General features: G+C 37.2%; 1 protein-coding gene across 1 annotated transcript in view; it reads right to left on the reverse strand.

The window, feature by feature from the left end:
- The window catches only part of mgat5b (alpha-1,6-mannosylglycoprotein 6-beta-N-acetylglucosaminyltransferase B), a 71,847-nt gene that overhangs the window by 39,686 nt on the left and 13,736 nt on the right, over positions 1-18,425 (reverse strand). The window contains exons 3-7 of the mRNA XM_028043008.1: positions 12,250-12,394; positions 9,441-9,550; positions 4,718-4,791; positions 2,450-2,617; positions 1,018-1,182 (exon numbers count right to left, since the gene is read on the reverse strand). Of these exons, the coding sequence (XP_027898809.1) occupies positions 1,018-1,182; positions 2,450-2,617; positions 4,718-4,791; positions 9,441-9,550; positions 12,250-12,394 (662 nt within the window). The remainder of the gene's footprint in view (positions 1-1,017; positions 1,183-2,449; positions 2,618-4,717; positions 4,792-9,440; positions 9,551-12,249; positions 12,395-18,425) is intronic.

Consider the following 18,425-nt stretch of genomic DNA (forward strand, 5'->3'; position numbering starts at 1 on the left):
TTTTCTTTTAATAAATAAAAGTCTTAAACGTTTGCGGCATGTATTTGCATTTAACCTCAAAATCTAATCCAGGACTTTTACTGTGCCACTATCATAGAAAAATACTTTAATTTAGACTATCCCAGTGTAGCTCTGACTGTATGTTGAAGGTCGTCATCGTACTGGAAGGTAAAAACCTACACCTCAGTGTGAAATCTTTTGCACCCTCCAGCAGGTTGTTTTCCTTGACCTCCCTGCTTTTATCCATGCAATCTTCCCATTATTAACTGAACAAAGAACATCACCTCAGCATGCTGCCATCACCATGGGGATGATCTGTTTTCATCATGATGTCCAGTGTTAGCTTTCTACTAAACATAGAAGTGTTTACAAAAACATATCAGACATCAATGAACATGTCCAAGAAAGAACGAAGAAAACTGGTTCAAACAGGTTTTAGTTAAAGGAGTCAGTGGGGTTAAATATGAATGTAAGCCACACTTTTAAAGACTTCTTGTCTTGTATTGTCCCTCTATTTGACAGTAGTGCACTATTTTGTGTTCATCTATTACATAAAATTTAAATAAAAGACATTAATGTTTCGGTATGTAATGTAGCAGTATAAACAAATAATAATAAAACCATATTAATGCAGGGCACAGCATGCGCCACAGCAAACAATTCTTTAGTTATTTGTCTGCACAGCAGTTGGTTTAGTGGTTTCTCCTCTGAGAAAGGTCATCTGGAAATCTCTGCGCATCACCAAAGGTCATCCTTATCTTTCTCATATAAATGGAGCAAAAAAATAAGCCCAGATTTTCCTAACAGGAGCGAGACCACAGCAGATGTGCATGCAACCATTTTCAAATTGGCTCCTAGGAAAACCCCTCATATGAATTCACAAAGTCTTCCACCTGAGCCACCTTGAAAAGAATTTCACACTTTGATCCGATAGTGTCTGCAAAAAAAATAAAATAAATAAACCTCCGTGTGTGTGGGGTGTGTGTGTGTGTGTGAGAGAGAAAGCCCCCCGTTTACCCTTTTCTGCTCTCTCCAGAGGCTGCGGAGTTTCTCATCCAGCCGCCGGGCAGCGGAGGCCCACTGCGCCGACAGCCTGCGTATGCGTCTCCTCATGAAGCTCAGGGACTCTTTTCCGGTTCCCACCTGCTCCAGCAGACTGCCAATGTCGGACTGGAAAACAGCCTGTGGATGAAGGAGCGAGAGGAACAATGTGAACGCAGAGACACTCCTATAAAAAGTTGGTGTGTAAAATTAAAGACGTCCATCTGTGTAAAGCCTTAAAACTATAGGCCCAAAGCAGAACAGAACGGACGTTGAAAGGTAGAAGAAAAGTGACAGGATGAGTCTGTTCTCTTTGAGAGAGATATTTTCTTTTATTGGAGGTGGTTAAAACTCCAGCAGTGCAGACAGCATGTCAAATTGTGTTACGTGTTTGTACCCTGGGGCAAGGCTTTTCCAGCTGGAAGCCTGAGGGAATCCCAGGTTTTACCTCATAAATAGCCTGTCCACATTTCCCCCTTTGTGTCAGTCCTGCACCACAGCACAGGAAAAAACATTTCCTCTAATAGGTGCCAAAAACGCATTCTCCATTAGAAAGTGTAAATTCTTGCAAAGGCATTGTACGCTGCCGTCACAGATGTTTTTCCATCACTCCCAAGAGCGCCCTGTGTACAGCTCAGTAAGATGTGGAACACCTTAAGGAAAGCCTTTGGGGTTTATCCCTGAGGAATCAGGCCAGCAATTAGAGCAGAAAGCGGAGCTTCAAGGGGAATTAACATCAGTTCCCATCATGGCAGCTGTACGTAACTGTGAGGGGAAAAACAAGGAGGAGGAGATGGAGGAGAGAGCTGGGGAGGCCCTGGCGGAGTGACAGTGTCAGGTCAGAGCATTGTGTTGTTGATGCAGAAAATACAGTAATTAAATGAGTCAGAAAATCAGTTGATGGTGAAAACTGGAGGTGACAGCCAGGTATCTGTGAGGAAAAACAGTTGTGTTCATGCACTGTCTAGTGTCAGATTAAACAAATCATCCTGTGGCATATTGTGAATCTTTTTTAAGTTTTCACACAAAGATTTCAAAAATACAATTCACATTCGGTGAATACAAAGTAACATGTGTTACCTCGGTAGAGACATCTGCCTGCAGTTTCCTATCCACCAACAGATTGTTTTTTCTTTTATAATTCAATTCCTTTTCCATGGATCTCCTTCTAATTTGCTCGGAAACAAACTGCTAACGTGCTTTAGCTCAGCTGTGAAGCCAGATTTCATGTAAAGAGGTAGCAACTGTTAATTTGTACTTTCCAGAGACTGAACAAATGTGTTTGCATTAGCAGGCGAATGCTTCCACTTTAATGACACTGTTGGTTTGTTTGTTTCTCCCGTTCAGCCAGCTGTCTTATTGCAGAAATAAAACTAATGACCTAGAAGTTTATTTGGGTTTTTTGTACCCGTCTTTTGGGAAGAGGCTTCAGAGTAGGTGTAGCAGTTTGGTTCCTCCAGGGCAGCGGGGGACAGAACCACTCCACCTCGCTTAAGTAGATCAGGAAGGAGCAGTCGGAGCCGTCGACGCCGTAAAACGCGTAGCAGGGATCTGAGGTCCAACGAGCACGCATCCACTGGAAAGAGACGATATTTATTTGTCTCAAGGATGTAAAAAATTAAAATATTTAATAGCAGACTAAATATGTGCTAAATATGCGTCACAGTAAATGTAAAAATCATCGGAAAAGTCCATTTGTTCCTGTTATTCAGTTAAAAAAAGTGACATAATCCAAGCATTTATTTCTGTTAATTACCAAAAGCAATTAAGGTGGTGTGTTATGATATGGCCTAAACACTTAAAGTCTACTGACTTCATAGTATGGATACAGCAGTATCCAAGCACTTTAACAGAAAGTTGAGTGGAAGTAAAACTGAGGTGTACAAAAAACTGTCTGTCTTCAGAGAACTGTGAAATAGCCCCTTAAAACTAGTCCAAAGACTAAAGGAAATTTTAATTTTCATTTGGAAATCCATCCATTCATTTTCTAACACCCCTCCCAACTTGTCCCCAGTGGGATTGGGAGGGGTGCTGGTGCCTATCTCCAACTAACGTTCCGGGCGAGAGGCAGGGTACACCCTGGACAGATCGCCAGTCTGTCGCAGGGCAACACAGATACAGACAGGACAAACAACCATTCACACACACACCTAGAGAGAATTTAGAGAGCGACCAATTAACCTGACAGTCATGTTTTTGGACTGTGGGAGGAAGCCAGAAAACCCAGAGAGAACCCACGCATGCACAGGGAGAACATGCAAACTCCGTGCAGACAGACCCTGGGCCAGGAATTGAACCCAGGACCTTCTTGCTGCAAAGCAACAGTGCTACCAACTGCACCACGGTGCAGCCCGCACATTTGGAAATCAAGTTCCTGTAATGTAGAGGAAGTGTGGAGAGGCACAGAATCGAAGTTTTCCTCAGTCAGTGGTGACTTAGATAGTCGTATTATCCACTGGTGTTGACTAACTGTGCTTCATCAAGTCCAAAAAAGTACAACACTCTACCTGGCATGACCACCACTGAACTTAACTGCCCAGGAAAAACTTAGCCAGAGCTTAACTTCATAGAGAATCTATGCGTGATTGTCAAGAAGCAGCTGCAAGACATCAGAGACAACAACACAGATGATCAAAGGTTTGCTGCTAAAGCATCGTAGGCCAACTCAACAACTCAGCAGTGCCAGAGGCTGAAGGTCTCCATCCCACACTGCACTGATGCAGTAATTTATGCAAAATAAGTGCCAAGCAAGTATTGATTGCATACACTCTCCAGTACACAGATGTACCTTCCAGCAGGCCTACATTTCTGTGTGCAATTTTTTTTACAGGTCTAATATCAAATATTCTAAAAAAAAATGCATGTGGGTTTTTTATTAGATGGAAGTCATAATCATTTTAATTAACAGACAGATATCTGAACTATCTTTATATTCCATGTTTCCATATCTGGAGTTGAACTACTGAAATAATTAAACTTTTCAATAAAACTCTTGATTTATTGCAACGCAATAAATGTTAACTTTTATAATAATTCAACATCTTATCCTAAGCAAACAGGGTAAGATTTTAAATACACAGATATGTCTAAAAGAAATATTTATTAAGGTATCCTATAGCTGAGTATGTTTGCCACTCACATAGTGTTCCTCTTCTGCGGTGTTTCTATTTCATCATCTGAAATACGTGTAGTGCAGAAATACACAGCAGTCTCTTGGACACTCTTCAAAATGGGGAAGAGGCAAGACAACAGCCCTTTCAGTAAGGCAGAAAATTACTACAATAAAGTAGATGCTAATCTAAACCTGGCCAAATTTAACTACAAATAAAACTTTTAAAGAAAAGTAGAACTCTTACAAACAAGGCTGAAAAATACTAATGTTTTCCAGTGTGACTGTTACTACTATAAAAGATGTAATTTATGTATTTTTATGTGTCTTTATCAGCTGCTAATAAACGTCGAGGACGTTGAATGATAAGTTAACAATATGTCTGTCTATGAAGCTTTATTTTCTTTCCTTTTCTTGGTGTCAAAAAGACTTGTCAAACATGTCAGTTCTGCAGTATCGTTAAGCATTCGGCCATTTTTAAGAATTTATGTTGCAGCAAGGTGAGTCGGTATGGGTCCAGTGCTTGCTGTGGGAAATGTTGCAGGTGAGCAAAATATGAAGGCTTACATCCATCTTGCTGGTGCAGTCTGGATAATGGGGATCCTTGGGAGTTTCACAGGATCCAAAGACTCCATCTTTACCTGTAAAGATAGGAACATAAACATGCAGATTTCAGGATTTTCCATGCTTCACTGCTTTAATGATATTTAAAAATTAGAATTAGGGAAACCCAACTTTATTGTGTAGTTCATTCATTTTGAATAGGGTTAACACCATGTGCATTTCAAAACCTTTTGGTTTGCCTGCTTTATCAACACCATTCTCAATTCTGATGTGGGGTTGAGATAAATGTCCTGTTGAGTCCTGCAAAGATACTTTGTGATTCTGGCCAAATAGCTCAATTTGTATCCCCTCTGACCATAAAAACTTCTAACCAGAAGGTATTTGCCCATGTGTCTTTCCAATTTCATCACAACTGAGGACAAGGAGCTTGAAATTGCTTCAGGTTCTTTCTTATATTTTCACATAGATGTTTTTTGACACATCGAGTGTGCTGATTTCACTCGATGTACTTTTTTTTTTTTTTACATCAAATCACCACATCACCACAAATTAATTCAAATTATTCCAATTCAATAAAATTGCAATGTTTCAAATCCCCACTGTATTAACTTCAGGGCATTTTTTCACTAAAGTTAACTCCACTCAATCCAAGACTAATAAAATAAAAGTCTGTTGTGATTCAATTTACTGTCCTTTCAATGCAGATCAGTGTAATCTCCACCGCTTCATTCAGTGTTATTGTATTGAAGCTCTTTTCCTCAGCATGCATAGTGAGAACTTCTTTTAATTGTAAAACCTCAAGTATGAAAACTCAACAAGTATGAAACTCAAGGAAGATTGGTCATCTCTGCTGTGAGACAGCGGCTTTAATGTCGGCCAGAAAAAAAGGCTGAATTTTGCCTCAATAAACTATGTATGTACAGTTTGTATGAATTTGCAGCATGAAATCTAAAGGGTTGGATCAGGGTCACCCAAGTCACTAAGATAAAGTCTTTGTTATGCTCATCAATATTGTCAACCTTAACCTAGTTGTTGGTGGAGTCTATCAGAATCTTTTCCACTGGAACTGATTTATTTGAAACTGACATTTTCAAATGTTCATGCAAAAACTAAGATTTAGACGACGCTTCTTCGCCACAGGTTTTATGATGAGTGGCATTTCAGGTCGTGTCAAGACAGGATGGTGACCAAGAAATGGAAATGCTGTTTTGACAACTGTGATGATGTGCAAATGTAACGATAAAAAAAGTCGTCTTATTTGGAGGAATTTTCTGCTGTCACTTTCCTGGCAGCAATAAGGACTCATTCTATGAGTTTCTGCTCGACTCCAAATACACTAATTAACCAAGGTGGAGATTTGTCTCTCTTGTTTAGTGTTTTACAATGACGGCAAATACAGAGCAATAAAAGTTTCCAGATTTTATGTTTCAGCATCATAGTAAAATGAATTTCCACTTTGATTTGTTTTCTCATAAATACAGAGAATATTACCTTACAACACAACAGCAAATCTTTACTCAAACTTGTTTTTTTATATTTTATCTTCTGATGTGAAGATATTTTTTAGGTTCTACGTACACTTTTGTCATTTTTCTTCATTTCTTTTTCTTTCTCAACTTAGACTGTTTTTTATATATTCATATTTCTCACCAAGCCAACAAGCCTGCAGCAGTAAAACACAGTTTAAGTATGCTATTACAACATCAGAAAGCTAGAAACCTGTTTTTGAGGCAATAGTCACTCACTGGTTTGGGATTGTTGCCCCAAAAGTTTTTTTTTTTTTTTTGTCATCACAACATTTTTCTTTAAATGTCCTAAGAGTCTTTTAGTCAATTCCCTGCCGGCTATTATGCTGTTAGTTCAAATTAATTCCTGTCTGGTTGATCTTTAAGGGATATCTCTTTTATTCAAGCTAGTTAATGCTGTAATTGCACATAATGCACATCAAGCCAATAAAAGACTTTTGTGTTCACACTTTTAAAAAAATCTAAATAAAACAAGATGTAGTTTCTGTACATAAAGTGATAAGATATAAAAAGTGAATAGAAGAATGAACTGTAGTGGAGCAAGTGCCTTTGTGAAATATTGGTGAGAGTATAGACTAGTGTGCAGCTACTTCAGCTTAGCTGTGGAATTCATTTAAACAATAAAGCTGCAGAAACAAAGATTGATTGAGATGGGATAAATTGGGTTCAGCTTTTAGACTCCTAGCAAGAATCTGAACAATGATATAGAGGAATATAGGTCAAGGGTCCCTACAGAGCTTTGTCTGGAAGTCTGTATCAAGATTCACAGCACACATACGTTGACTGACATTATATAGAGTTATATTAGTTTACAGTGGCTTGCAAAAGCATTAAAATCTAATGAAACTTTTAATTTTTCAAATTTTATTCACAAAAGTCAATGTAAGCTACTTGGACTTCAAGGGGTAGACCAACATTTAATGTGTATTTGTGGGAATTAAAGCGTTGCAAGAACTTTGAACTGAATTGTTGCTTATTTGTGCCGTGTTCTGAAAACAGGTTCTACAAATATAAATGTTAAAAGTGGGGCATGCATTTGTATTCAGCCTCAAGAGCCAATCATTTATTGAATCACTTTCCTTTGCAACTAAAGCTGCAAGTTTTTGGTGTGGGGTGTCGGTATCCCTGATGATCCCCCAGAGCGCCACTAAATCCATTATCATCAAATGGAAAGAACATCGTAACACAACAAATCTGCCAACAGACCCACCAAAACATTCACATCGGGCGAGGAGGGCATTAATCAGAGAGACAGCACAGAGACCAAAGGTAACCCTGAAGGTGCTTTTGGTCAAATGAGACCAAAATCAAACCCTTCAGCCAATAAGAAAACTACTCTGTCTGGCACAAAATCAACACCCCTCATCACCCTAAAAACACCAGCAGGGACTGGGACACTGGTTTGAATTGAGGGGAGGATGGATTGTGCCAAATTCACAGATATTTTTGAGCAAAACCTGTTAAAGTCTGTCAGTCATCTGAGACTGGGAGGGTCACTTTCTAACAGGACAATGACCCAGAACTTACTGCTGTAGCAACACCCAGGTGGTTTAAGGGAAAACATGTAAATACATTGGACTGGCCTAGTCAAAGCTCAGACCTAAATCCAATTCAGAACCTGTGGTCAAACTGGTAGATTACTGTTCACCAGCGGAAACCACTTCAAACTTTGAGGAGTTGGAGCAGTTTTGCTTTGAGGAGTTTGAACTTTGTGTCATTTTGTTACATTTGTTGTTTGCTTAAACAGAAAATTAAGCCGTTTAAGCAAAGTTGTGAGCACGTTCTGTAAATTAAATGATACAAACCCTTTAAAAATCATTTTATTTCCAGATTGTGATGTGACAAGAAAAAAAAAAAGAATTTTGCATTAATATTGAAAGATCCAGAGTATTACACACTCTTTTAACACTCCTCATCTGGAATAAGATTATTTCCAAGAATCATTTACCTTTAGAGGTAAAAAAAAAAAAGAAGAAGCTTGTAGCTTAATCACAGCAATAATTTAAGGTAAATTCAGGTGGCAACTTCCTGCTTTTGCTATCAATAAATGCATCATCAGCCATGAGGGAAAGCAGAGATAATTTGGAGAATTATTTCAGATAAGCAGCTCCTTTCCAGATTGACCAAGTATGTCCAAATACACATTGTTATTTTCTATACATAGTTCACATTAGAGTGAATCACCAAAGTAAAATAAAATAAAACAAACTCCTCCCTTCTTTCCTGCCTCCTTATTCCTCTCTTCACATCTTCTTTCCCTACTTCTGTTGATGACTAAATCTATCCTTCCTCCCTCTCCCTGCCTTAACCCCTCGGCTCCTCTCCCCGATTTTTCTTTTCTTGAAGCTCAACACGAGTACATCTAATTAAGAAGCGGTTGCGGCTCTTCCGTCGGCTTCTTCCGAAGCCTTAAAACGGCACAATCACAGACAAATACTTGCCAGTCAGTCCATCTGACTAGCACGATAATGACAGATTTCTCGTCACAAAAACTGGCACTTCGTTTCTTTGTCAAAAAAACACAGCCAGGTTCACCCCCTGTTTTGTTTTAATGGCATCAGACACACAGAGAGAAATTATCTGACATATTTTAATTAGACTTAGACTTAGATTGACTTTATTGTCATTTTGCATGCACAGGGTGTATACAGAACGAAATTTCGTTGCATACGGCTCAGGACAGTGTTTTGAGGTTCCAATGTTGTGAGGTTACTCCAGAATAAAATAAAATACATAATAACTCTGTGTGTTAAATTGTGCAGGGTGAAGATACAAAAGAGGGAATTAAATCATGAATTCAATTACGCTGTCTGATTTCTATTTTATGCACTATAAAGTAGCGGGGAACGAGAGCTATTAATGAAAGTGACATAACCCAGACCTGATTAACAAGATGGCTGTTCATCTTTGGGATCTGAAGGTGCTGCAGAAGGCAGTTTACTGTGCGATATGGCAGCAACATTGCTGCGTGAATAGAAGATGTTCAGTAAATAATGACCATCGTAGATGGTATAATCAACCGGCACGTACCCCGAGTATTCAAGCGCTCAGGTGAGATTGCTTAGCCTTAAAGCGCAGGCCCAGATTCAGAGTGGTTGTGCTGCCAACTGACAGGTGTGTTTATCAGACGGGTCGTAGCTGTGTTTGATATTCTCTCTGTGTCCTCTGTATGTGCACCCATGCGTGTTTTAAAACTGTACCTCGGCTGTTGGCCACGCTGCGCTGCAGGATCTGCTCCACCCGCAGCGCCATGTCGGACATGTTCTGGGCTATGGCCTGGATCCGCTCCACCAGCCCCATCGGCTGAATCCTGATCGATGCGGTCACACATGAACACACAAAAGCACACGCGGAATTAAAAATTACACACACTTTCTTTACAGTCCGCTCTTGAAGTAAACATCCGTGTCCGGGTGTTTCGGTTCTGAAGGGGCAAAATAAATGAGGAAATGTCGACTATGAAGAACTTGACGCTTGAAATGTGGATCACTTGTTAATTTAGATAGTCGGGTAAATCGGAATTTTTAATTAGTTTCTTTGGAGGGAATGTGTCTGAAGACAATATGTTGCAAGCAAATATTAATTAATTTGACCTGACCACTGCAGCCTGAAATCTGCTGGCATATTAATCAGGAAGTGATTAATTAAGCCGAGAGCACAAACAGAACAGGTTTGGGTTTGAAATGTGACTCATGCTGCTGCCTTATACTCCAACCTCAAATCATAATCTGTAACATCTTTAAAGGCACAATGCAGAAAAAACTAAACGTTGTTAAGGGCTGACTTTTTTTTTTTTTTTATCAATAATGAACGCCAAATTGGTATTTTATTTTATTTTTATTTTAGCTAATTAAAAATAGAAATATGAGCATTTCATTCAGGCTGTAAGTCAATGAGTAGGAGCAAGATAGATTTTTAGCAGATAACAGGAAGCAAGGGTTAAGGGAAACTAAATGTAAATCCTTTCTATGTTTTTATGCCAACAGCCTTTTTTTTTATGGAAACATGTTGCATTTTGGAAATGTTGGTAAACCATTGGAAGTCTTGAAGTCAAGATACAGATCTAGATTATCTTAGAAAACTCACTGCTTTGGAGCAACAGTAAAGTCAGAGAGGATGGAGCGAGTATGAGGCAGCAGCCACAGCTCTTTTATAAAAGCTAAGCTGGGAGGAGCAGAAATTCAGCTGGTCAGCTATGTGCAAACTCAAACTAATGGAATAATTTAACAATAAATCAGGTGTGGAAATAAACAGTTTTATTTGTGTTCTGCTGCTGCTGAATCATGACAATTAACACGACAAATTTTGTTTTTTCCACTTACTCTTAAGGGCCTAAGCCAAGCAAAATAAATAAGTAAATGAAAAGACTTGAAATTAACTTGCTTCTTTTCCACTCTGTTGGTCGTTTGCTGTAGAAATGAACAAATATATTTCTTACAGTCAAAAATACTCAACAGAAAACTGACTAGTCAAGTTTTACTCATCACTCATTTTTGCTGTTTGCTCACATTTTGGGGAAAAAAATGCACATTTACGTTTATGTATAATAATGAATAGGAATCCAGCTGCTATTTAATGCATAACTGCACAATCCCAAAGCACAAGTGTTATTCATACACAGTCTGGACATCGAGCCGAAGCAAAACTTCTTTTTTTATAATCAACTAACTTGATATTGCAACAGGTCAGCACAGGTTAATGACCAGCTATATAACTGTGGAACTGAACAGCCAGGCAGTCATCCATTGGAGATCACGTCTGTCCAACAGGGTAGCTTTTGGAGAGCAGAGGAGAATCTTAATTAGTTTTTTAAAAAGTGAGCAAAGTTTTCTCATCTCTAATCTAATGGATTAAACTGACTCTGTGCCATAAACAATGATTTATTTTCCCCACCAAAGGTATTTGGCCTTTGTCACTGTAACATTTCCAGTTTAGTCCCTGAGAGGCCAATTAAACTGTAAGATGTATGTGGCTGAGAGGATATCTGCAGGGCAAACTGCAAAGAAAATTATACAGTGGGTGTAAAAATCATTGTGGAGAGAGAAGTACTTTAAAAAAAAAAAAAAAAAGCAGAGGTTGAGGTCAGGTGAGGTAATGCCATTTTTCAGTCCACACTCAGCAGCAGTTACCACACTCGATATTACCTGAAACTGCCATATCAGTTACTATAATATCTCTTTGTACATTATTTGTTGTGTTAATGTGTCAGGAGGGTCATGATGGTTCATTTCATGCCTGTGAAGAACAAGGTGAAAGTCTTCAGAGGAGAAATTAATCACTGAAGTGGAGGGGGAAAAAAAGCAACATAAGAAGAAACAAGAAAAAACTGCAAAGTGAAAATAAATGTCAGTTGTAACCTCTTAGGGATGTGAGGAAGTAAAAAAATAACTGTGAAAACTGCAGCTACACATGATGCTTTCATCTCTGTACATACTAGTGTTTGCATGACTGCATTAGCTAGGAGTTACAGGATGGTAAACGAATGTAGAAGTTTAAAATCCTCCTGATCCATTGCTTCAAACATTTATTAATTAATTGTGTTTATTGCTTTTGGCATTGTGGAAACTCTTTTACCAGACAGCAAATGAAGTGACTCTGTTTTACAGTTTTTAGTATTGATGATGCTGAGGATGTTGCTTTAATATTGGTTATTTATAACCAACCGGATCAAAGTTGCTTCAGCAAAGAGTCAGATGGTGCTTGTGCTTTTCCAGACTGTCAATATTTTATGAAGACATTAAGGTGCAAATATATGATTGGAAATTATGCAATATTTTGTAAACAAGGAAGGGCGTTAGTTCTGCATCTATTCACAGCATCCACCTCTGATAAAGTGTCTTCCTATTACTAACAGGCCAACTAAGTTTGCCTTTTGATTTGACTTTAAGCATATTTGTTTTCACGTTTAAAAGACGTTTGGATATCTTCAGTTTCACTGTAAGTTGTAAAGTAAATACCCCCTATTTCACTACTGCCAACGGCAGCGTGTGTGTCTGTGTTGTACCTCACCTGTCCAAGGCCAAGCTGAGTTCATCCAGCCTGTGGGTGTCAGTGGCGTTCCCCAACTTTGATAACGCATCCATCCTTTTCATAATCATCTCCAGCATGTCGCTGATTTTCCTCAAAACCCCTCGAGATTCTTGGCCACTGAGAACTGAAACAAGATGCAATAAAATGGAAAAATGTTCACAATTAATACAGAAAGCAATTCAAAATGATGATAAAAACAAACACACACACACAAAACAGAACAATGGGTCAATTATTTGGTATATGAAAGTCATACATTGCACACACATTTTTCACAAGTCAGCTCAATTTAGTTTATTTGTGTGCAATGGCACTTTATTTTGAAATAAACAAGTATAATTCAAATTCAGTTTAAATGACAGCAGTACATTTAGTCTACGTTCAACATGATCTAGATACAATGCAAAGCCATGAAATTAATTTTAGGATACGATAAAAAGCCAAGTTGTGAGAAGTTATCTAAAGAGGTAAAAACACCAGGGAGCATTAATTTTTCACTTTGATCCCACGTCCTGAGAAAGTGAACGAAACAGCGGAAAGCAGTTTAACAGGATGAAATCTCCACTAGAACCAGGCTCTGCAAGAGCCTCCATCTGCCTCAAAGCCGCCACAGGTTGGGAGGACATAAAATCTGAAAACCACAGGTTACTGGTAACTGTATCTGGTAATCAATCTATATGGAGCCATACATTGACATAAACCCTAAATGTGAAAAGGCAGCCATCACCGTATACTCCAGCTTTTATGCCTATTGCAGTATATAACTAAGGCACTGATCACTCAAGCAAGCTTGATCAAAGACTAAAGTATAAGCCAAACGTAAAAAGTTTAATGTCTGCCTCTGATTGAAACTGGAAGCTGGATTCACAAAAGTCGAGCCTCGTGATTGAAGAACCTGCCTTGGAGCTTAGTCATTAAGAGCTGCATATGCGAGAAGAAGAATGTTATACTCTATTCTGAATTTAACAGAAATGCAATAAGGAGAAAAAGTTTTAAATAAATAAATCTTAGCAGAAGGTCTATTGTTGAGATTTAATCATATTATGAAAATAAAGGTCTAAGAAATATTAGTCCGTCCTACAAGTTCTAAATATATACATCCACATACAGGAAGCATTAACAATGCTTAACTTTATCCCCATTTTATGTGACAAATTGTTAAATATGCCTCTTTCCTAAAATTGTACACACAAATACCCATTATAACAATTTGAACATAAAAAAAGACAAAGATTGTATCAATTTAAATTTAAGCAACCAAATATACCAAGGGGAGATGAGAGATCAAATATTCTAACTAGAATGATACTAAAAGGTTGTTGACTAAATTTTCTGTTTTGTAACTTAAGTGACATTTTTCTAGTTTATACAATGGTCTGTCTTTTTATTTTAACTTCTAGTTCAAGTTTTTGTCCATTAAAAATGTTTTAGACACTAAAATTGTTGCATGTCTTGCTATGACACGGGAGACTCACTGAAAGCCCAAAATTAACCTGACATTTCTACTTATTATTTTGATTTGATTATTCAAATTTTAATATATCTTTTGTTCCCAAACCACAACAAAAACAAGTCCACGTTTTAAATAAATCATTTTCAGCTGTTAATTTGCCACGGTTTACATTTATAAAGTCCATTTTTCAATTATCCGTCTCCCTCATTACCAAACCAAGCATAACGCTGGGAGCGGATGTGCCAGCAAAACAAACGAGTCTGGAAATGATTCTGACAATACGAGATATTCCATTCTCTCTGTCCCAAATTAATAATGACCAGGCTGGAGGTAAACCTACAGTAAACACTCTCTCCATAAACAAGCCCGGAGGCACAAATAATAACATCAAAGCCGCTCCTTTCGCTGCATCATTACCGAGTCAAGGTTCTGACCCTATTTTCTTTTGTTCACTGAGCTCAGTGCGGCGCTGAGCACAATTAAAGACACATCTGATTCTGTTGTTGGTACGACAGAGCGCAATACAAGATATACACAGATACACAGATATAAAAGAAAACAGGAAAGATTAGCAACAGGTGGGACAAATTATCTGGAACATTTTGGAAGCAATCTGATAAAGTCTAAACTAAAAGTGGAAGACTCTGAGGTTTAATGGTCTCTGGAAATAAGTTTGAATATTTTTCATCAAATTGATTTAATTGAAAAAGATTTAATTAGCTTATATGCTACCATTAACCAGCTATTAATTTTCAGATTTAGGCTACTAGCTAATTAAAATACAGAAAGTCCCGTATTTGACAGTCAAATTTTGCGACACATTTTTAACTCAATACGTTGGCAAAGAGTCAGGAAAAAACATAAAACTTAAGATGGTTATTCCAAAACACACAAAGATTGCTTAAATTAATCTTTCTTTAAAATCTCAGCTGTTTGAGGCTGGAACTGTTCTGCTTTGTAACGAGGGAGAAGAATACAATGCAATGTTTTCAATGCCGCTCATTTAAATCAGATACATGAGTATTTATCTAATGCATAAAATAAAACATAGTCCCTATGGAAATAAAATAAAACATTATGGTGCATTATTCATACCAGTCTGAACTATTTCTCTTCCTTTTATGTTAATCAAATATGAGAAAGCAACATTTTTAACACCGAGTGGGTGAATTTTTAATAGATTGATAACACAATGGTGGAAATTCAGATAGTTTGCATGTTTCTAAAACTGTGACAAAAATGTGAAAATACTTTTGTTAAAACCTTTGCTCACATCAGATTTCACATCAATCCATCTTTTCATACCTACGTTTCACAGCTACACATTGATATTTTATCCATTTCTATTTCAATTTCACTCCTGTAAACAAGCCACTTCATATCCATGGGGAATAGAATGCTCAAATGTAATTAATTGTGTAATATTTACCGGAAATATGGTGGTGTAAGCCATTTTCCTTTATTTTGATCTAGGTGTGTTAAGCTAAATAGTAATGAAATTGCTTAAAACATGACCTCTATGTATCTAAGAGGGCGTTTGTTGGTCTTGTTTATTGTATTGGTTATATGGTAGGTATATCTGTAAAAAACACAATAAAAATATTGTTGGAAAAAAAAAAAACATGACCTCTGATTAAACCAAAAACAGGTAGCAAAAGTAGTGAGTGGTCAACAAAAATACAGAGAAACTGTTGGCACTGCCAGGATCTCAACAATACATAATGCAATATGTGGGACTTGAGTAAACCTCTGGTCTGAGATTTTGAGGAGAAAGAAAACAGAAACAAATAACAGCCTCATATTGTTTCTAAAAACAGAGTGAATACGAAGCCCAACTTTTGAACGCTCCCTCATCAATTGCATTAGGTTGCAGAAACTGCAGTGTCTGCAGACTCACTTTCTTTGTCAGACCTCGTTTATCATTGGCCGAGCAAAAGTCACCTTTCTCCGGAAAGCAGAAATTGTATTAAATCACCAGTAAATAAAATCAGGAGAGAAAGAGAGAGAGAGAAACACGCCTCTCTGCGATAGAAACGTGTGTGTTTGAGAGTTTTAATAAAGGCGGTGAGCTCAGCATCATGACGGATATTTACAAAAAATATTGCAATGATCTTAGGACACTCGAATATTCCAAGGATTTTCTTGGACTTGTTTTGCCTGTGTCTTCTTTTAAAGCTCTGTTGTATGTGGTAGCTTCAGTGTTTTAAATTATTCAGCAGTTGACAACAAATCTTCATTCCATGGCCAGAGAGAAAGCCTAAACGTATTCAGTTAAAAAAATTTTAAAAAACAACAGAAAAAAAAAACACATTTAGCAGAATGAAGATTTGAGGGGAAAGAAGGAGACCATTTCAAAATGAGAGAGGGGTAGAAAAAATATTTTATTCTCAGACGTTCTTAGCAAACAAGAGAGCATTCTTGATATCAAATTATATAAACAACCTTTACACCAACATTTACAAAATTAAATGTAAGAAAATCTTCTTGTGGACAATTTGAAATCCACGAGTAGCAGCAAGCCCAAATTAGGAGCCAACACAAAGTACAGCTTTAGAACAAAGCATTATATATGCTGTACTCCACAAAAGTATCTATAAACTTTTGCACATTTTGTGATGTTAGCACAGCAAATTCCATAGGATTTTTAGAGGACGATTCTGTGATGCACCAAAGCAAATTTGTGTACATTATGTGGTAATGGGAAGAGAATGATATAAAGTAAACAGTCAAAAATTAACAACAATGTTTAGCTTGTCATAAGAGAAAAAAACAAATGGTTCATTTTTCAAAGATTTTTTTCAGCATGTTCTTTATTAATTTGGAAACACCACTGTTTCAAGCTAAATACTTAATTAGCAAGCAAACTAAGTATTTACTGTAGTTAGCAAACTAAATATTTAGTTTCCAAACTAAATATTTAGTTTGTAAACTAAATATATAGTTTACAAACTAAATATTTAGTTTGTAAACTAAATATATAGGTCATAGTGGTGGTTAAAATCAGTAAAGTCTTTCTGAAAGCCCGTTACCAATTGCACAACCTGCCACGGTAAATCACACTGTGCAACACACACTGTAGGACCAAACCTGTTATAATCTTCCATCGTCATGTTTGGCTTCTCTCTGGATATGAAAATCAACCAATAGTTTTAAAATCTTGCTGTGTGAGCCAGGCATAACGTTTAGAAAAAAGCACAACTCGAAGAGTAGCTTTACTGGACCCATACTTTTTACTTTTACTGGAGTCATTTATTTTGAAGTAAAGAAACTCTTACTTGAAAACAATTTCAATATTCATTTCTTCCTATTTTGATGTTACGTGAAGTGCGTTTCTATTTTATTATTTGAAAATAGCTGAAATTTCACAATAGCTTATATTTTTGCTTGTTCGTTGACAAAATTTCTTTTAAAAAAAATAAATCAGAGAATACCAGCAGCTTCTTAACACCTAAAAAGGCGACGTTTATGCTTCCAATGAACAGTTTATCAGATCCTTCTTTATGTCAGCTGTCCCAAGATAATGAGAATATTCTCTTCTTTTATCAGTGATTTGAAGCTGATGCTGAGAGATTATCACATAAAACCATCCCCGTGTCGTCCCTCATTTCTCCGGTTAATAAGTTGATTTAGGAGACACTAATCTCCCCTAACGATTCAATTTCTGAAGTACTGCAGCTTAGTCAATATCACAAATATATTTCAGTTAGATAACCATCTGTACATTAACTGGTATTCTCAACAAGTCATCTAGTTGACTTTAAACTGTAATTTTCTTCTGATTTCAGTCACGTTTATCAATATTCGTTTTTATCCCTCTCAAGCATCCAGTTCCTTCACTGCTGTATTTATTTTTACTCAAACATTTGTTCCCTATTAGGCTTTTAGGCTTGTCCTTCGGGCATTTCTATAAACCTTTCAGCTGAGTCTACAAAGTGTTCCCATGTCTGGGGACTTTTAATGAGTCAGATCCAATCCAAACCAAGAGTGGCGCTAGTAAAAGATGGCTCTGTTTACGTTTTCTTCATGCTTCTCACAACCTAATTCAAGATCGGTATAACTTTTTATTTTTTTTTTACTTTTAAATTCTGTGATTTTTTTCCCCCCACTATTGAAATACTGTATGCAAAGAGTCAGAAACTGAAAGTGTTTTATATTGAGGGCAAATTAAAGACAACTTAAGTTCTGGTTGCAATCAGTGGCAAGCATTAAATTCTGAGTACATGCAACTAAAGAAATGTGGGGGGGGGGAAGGAATGAAACTGAATTTCTAATGCTGTAAAGAAAAATTAAAAGAAGTAAATAAAAACAAAACAACTTTGACCAATGTTGTTATTTAGCTGAATTAATCAACAGCAGCAAAAACAATGTCTCTATATTGTACAGATATCAAATTGTCATTATGTTTGCCTTACAGGGCTTTTTCATTCATTTTAAGTCTAGTTTCCAGGTGGAAACTAGACCTATTGATAGTGCATCATCTTTTTGGTGCCACTGAACCTTCATTGAAAATCCTTATTAAGAAAAAAAACAAAGAAAAAGAAACAAGTTTGCCCATAAAGTGGGCAAGATTTATAAAATACAGTATTTGAAGAGAGTAGTTGTCTCTACCTCGGGTTCTTAAATGAAGAGACATTTTACACTTAGTGGTCTGGTAGACCTGGTGTGATTGTTCAGTTCGCATTCCCATATTTGGCTTTTGAAT

Source organism: Xiphophorus couchianus, chromosome 16, assembly GCF_001444195.1.
Source record: "Xiphophorus couchianus chromosome 16, X_couchianus-1.0, whole genome shotgun sequence".
NCBI classification, from domain to species: domain Eukaryota; kingdom Metazoa; phylum Chordata; class Actinopteri; order Cyprinodontiformes; family Poeciliidae; genus Xiphophorus; species Xiphophorus couchianus.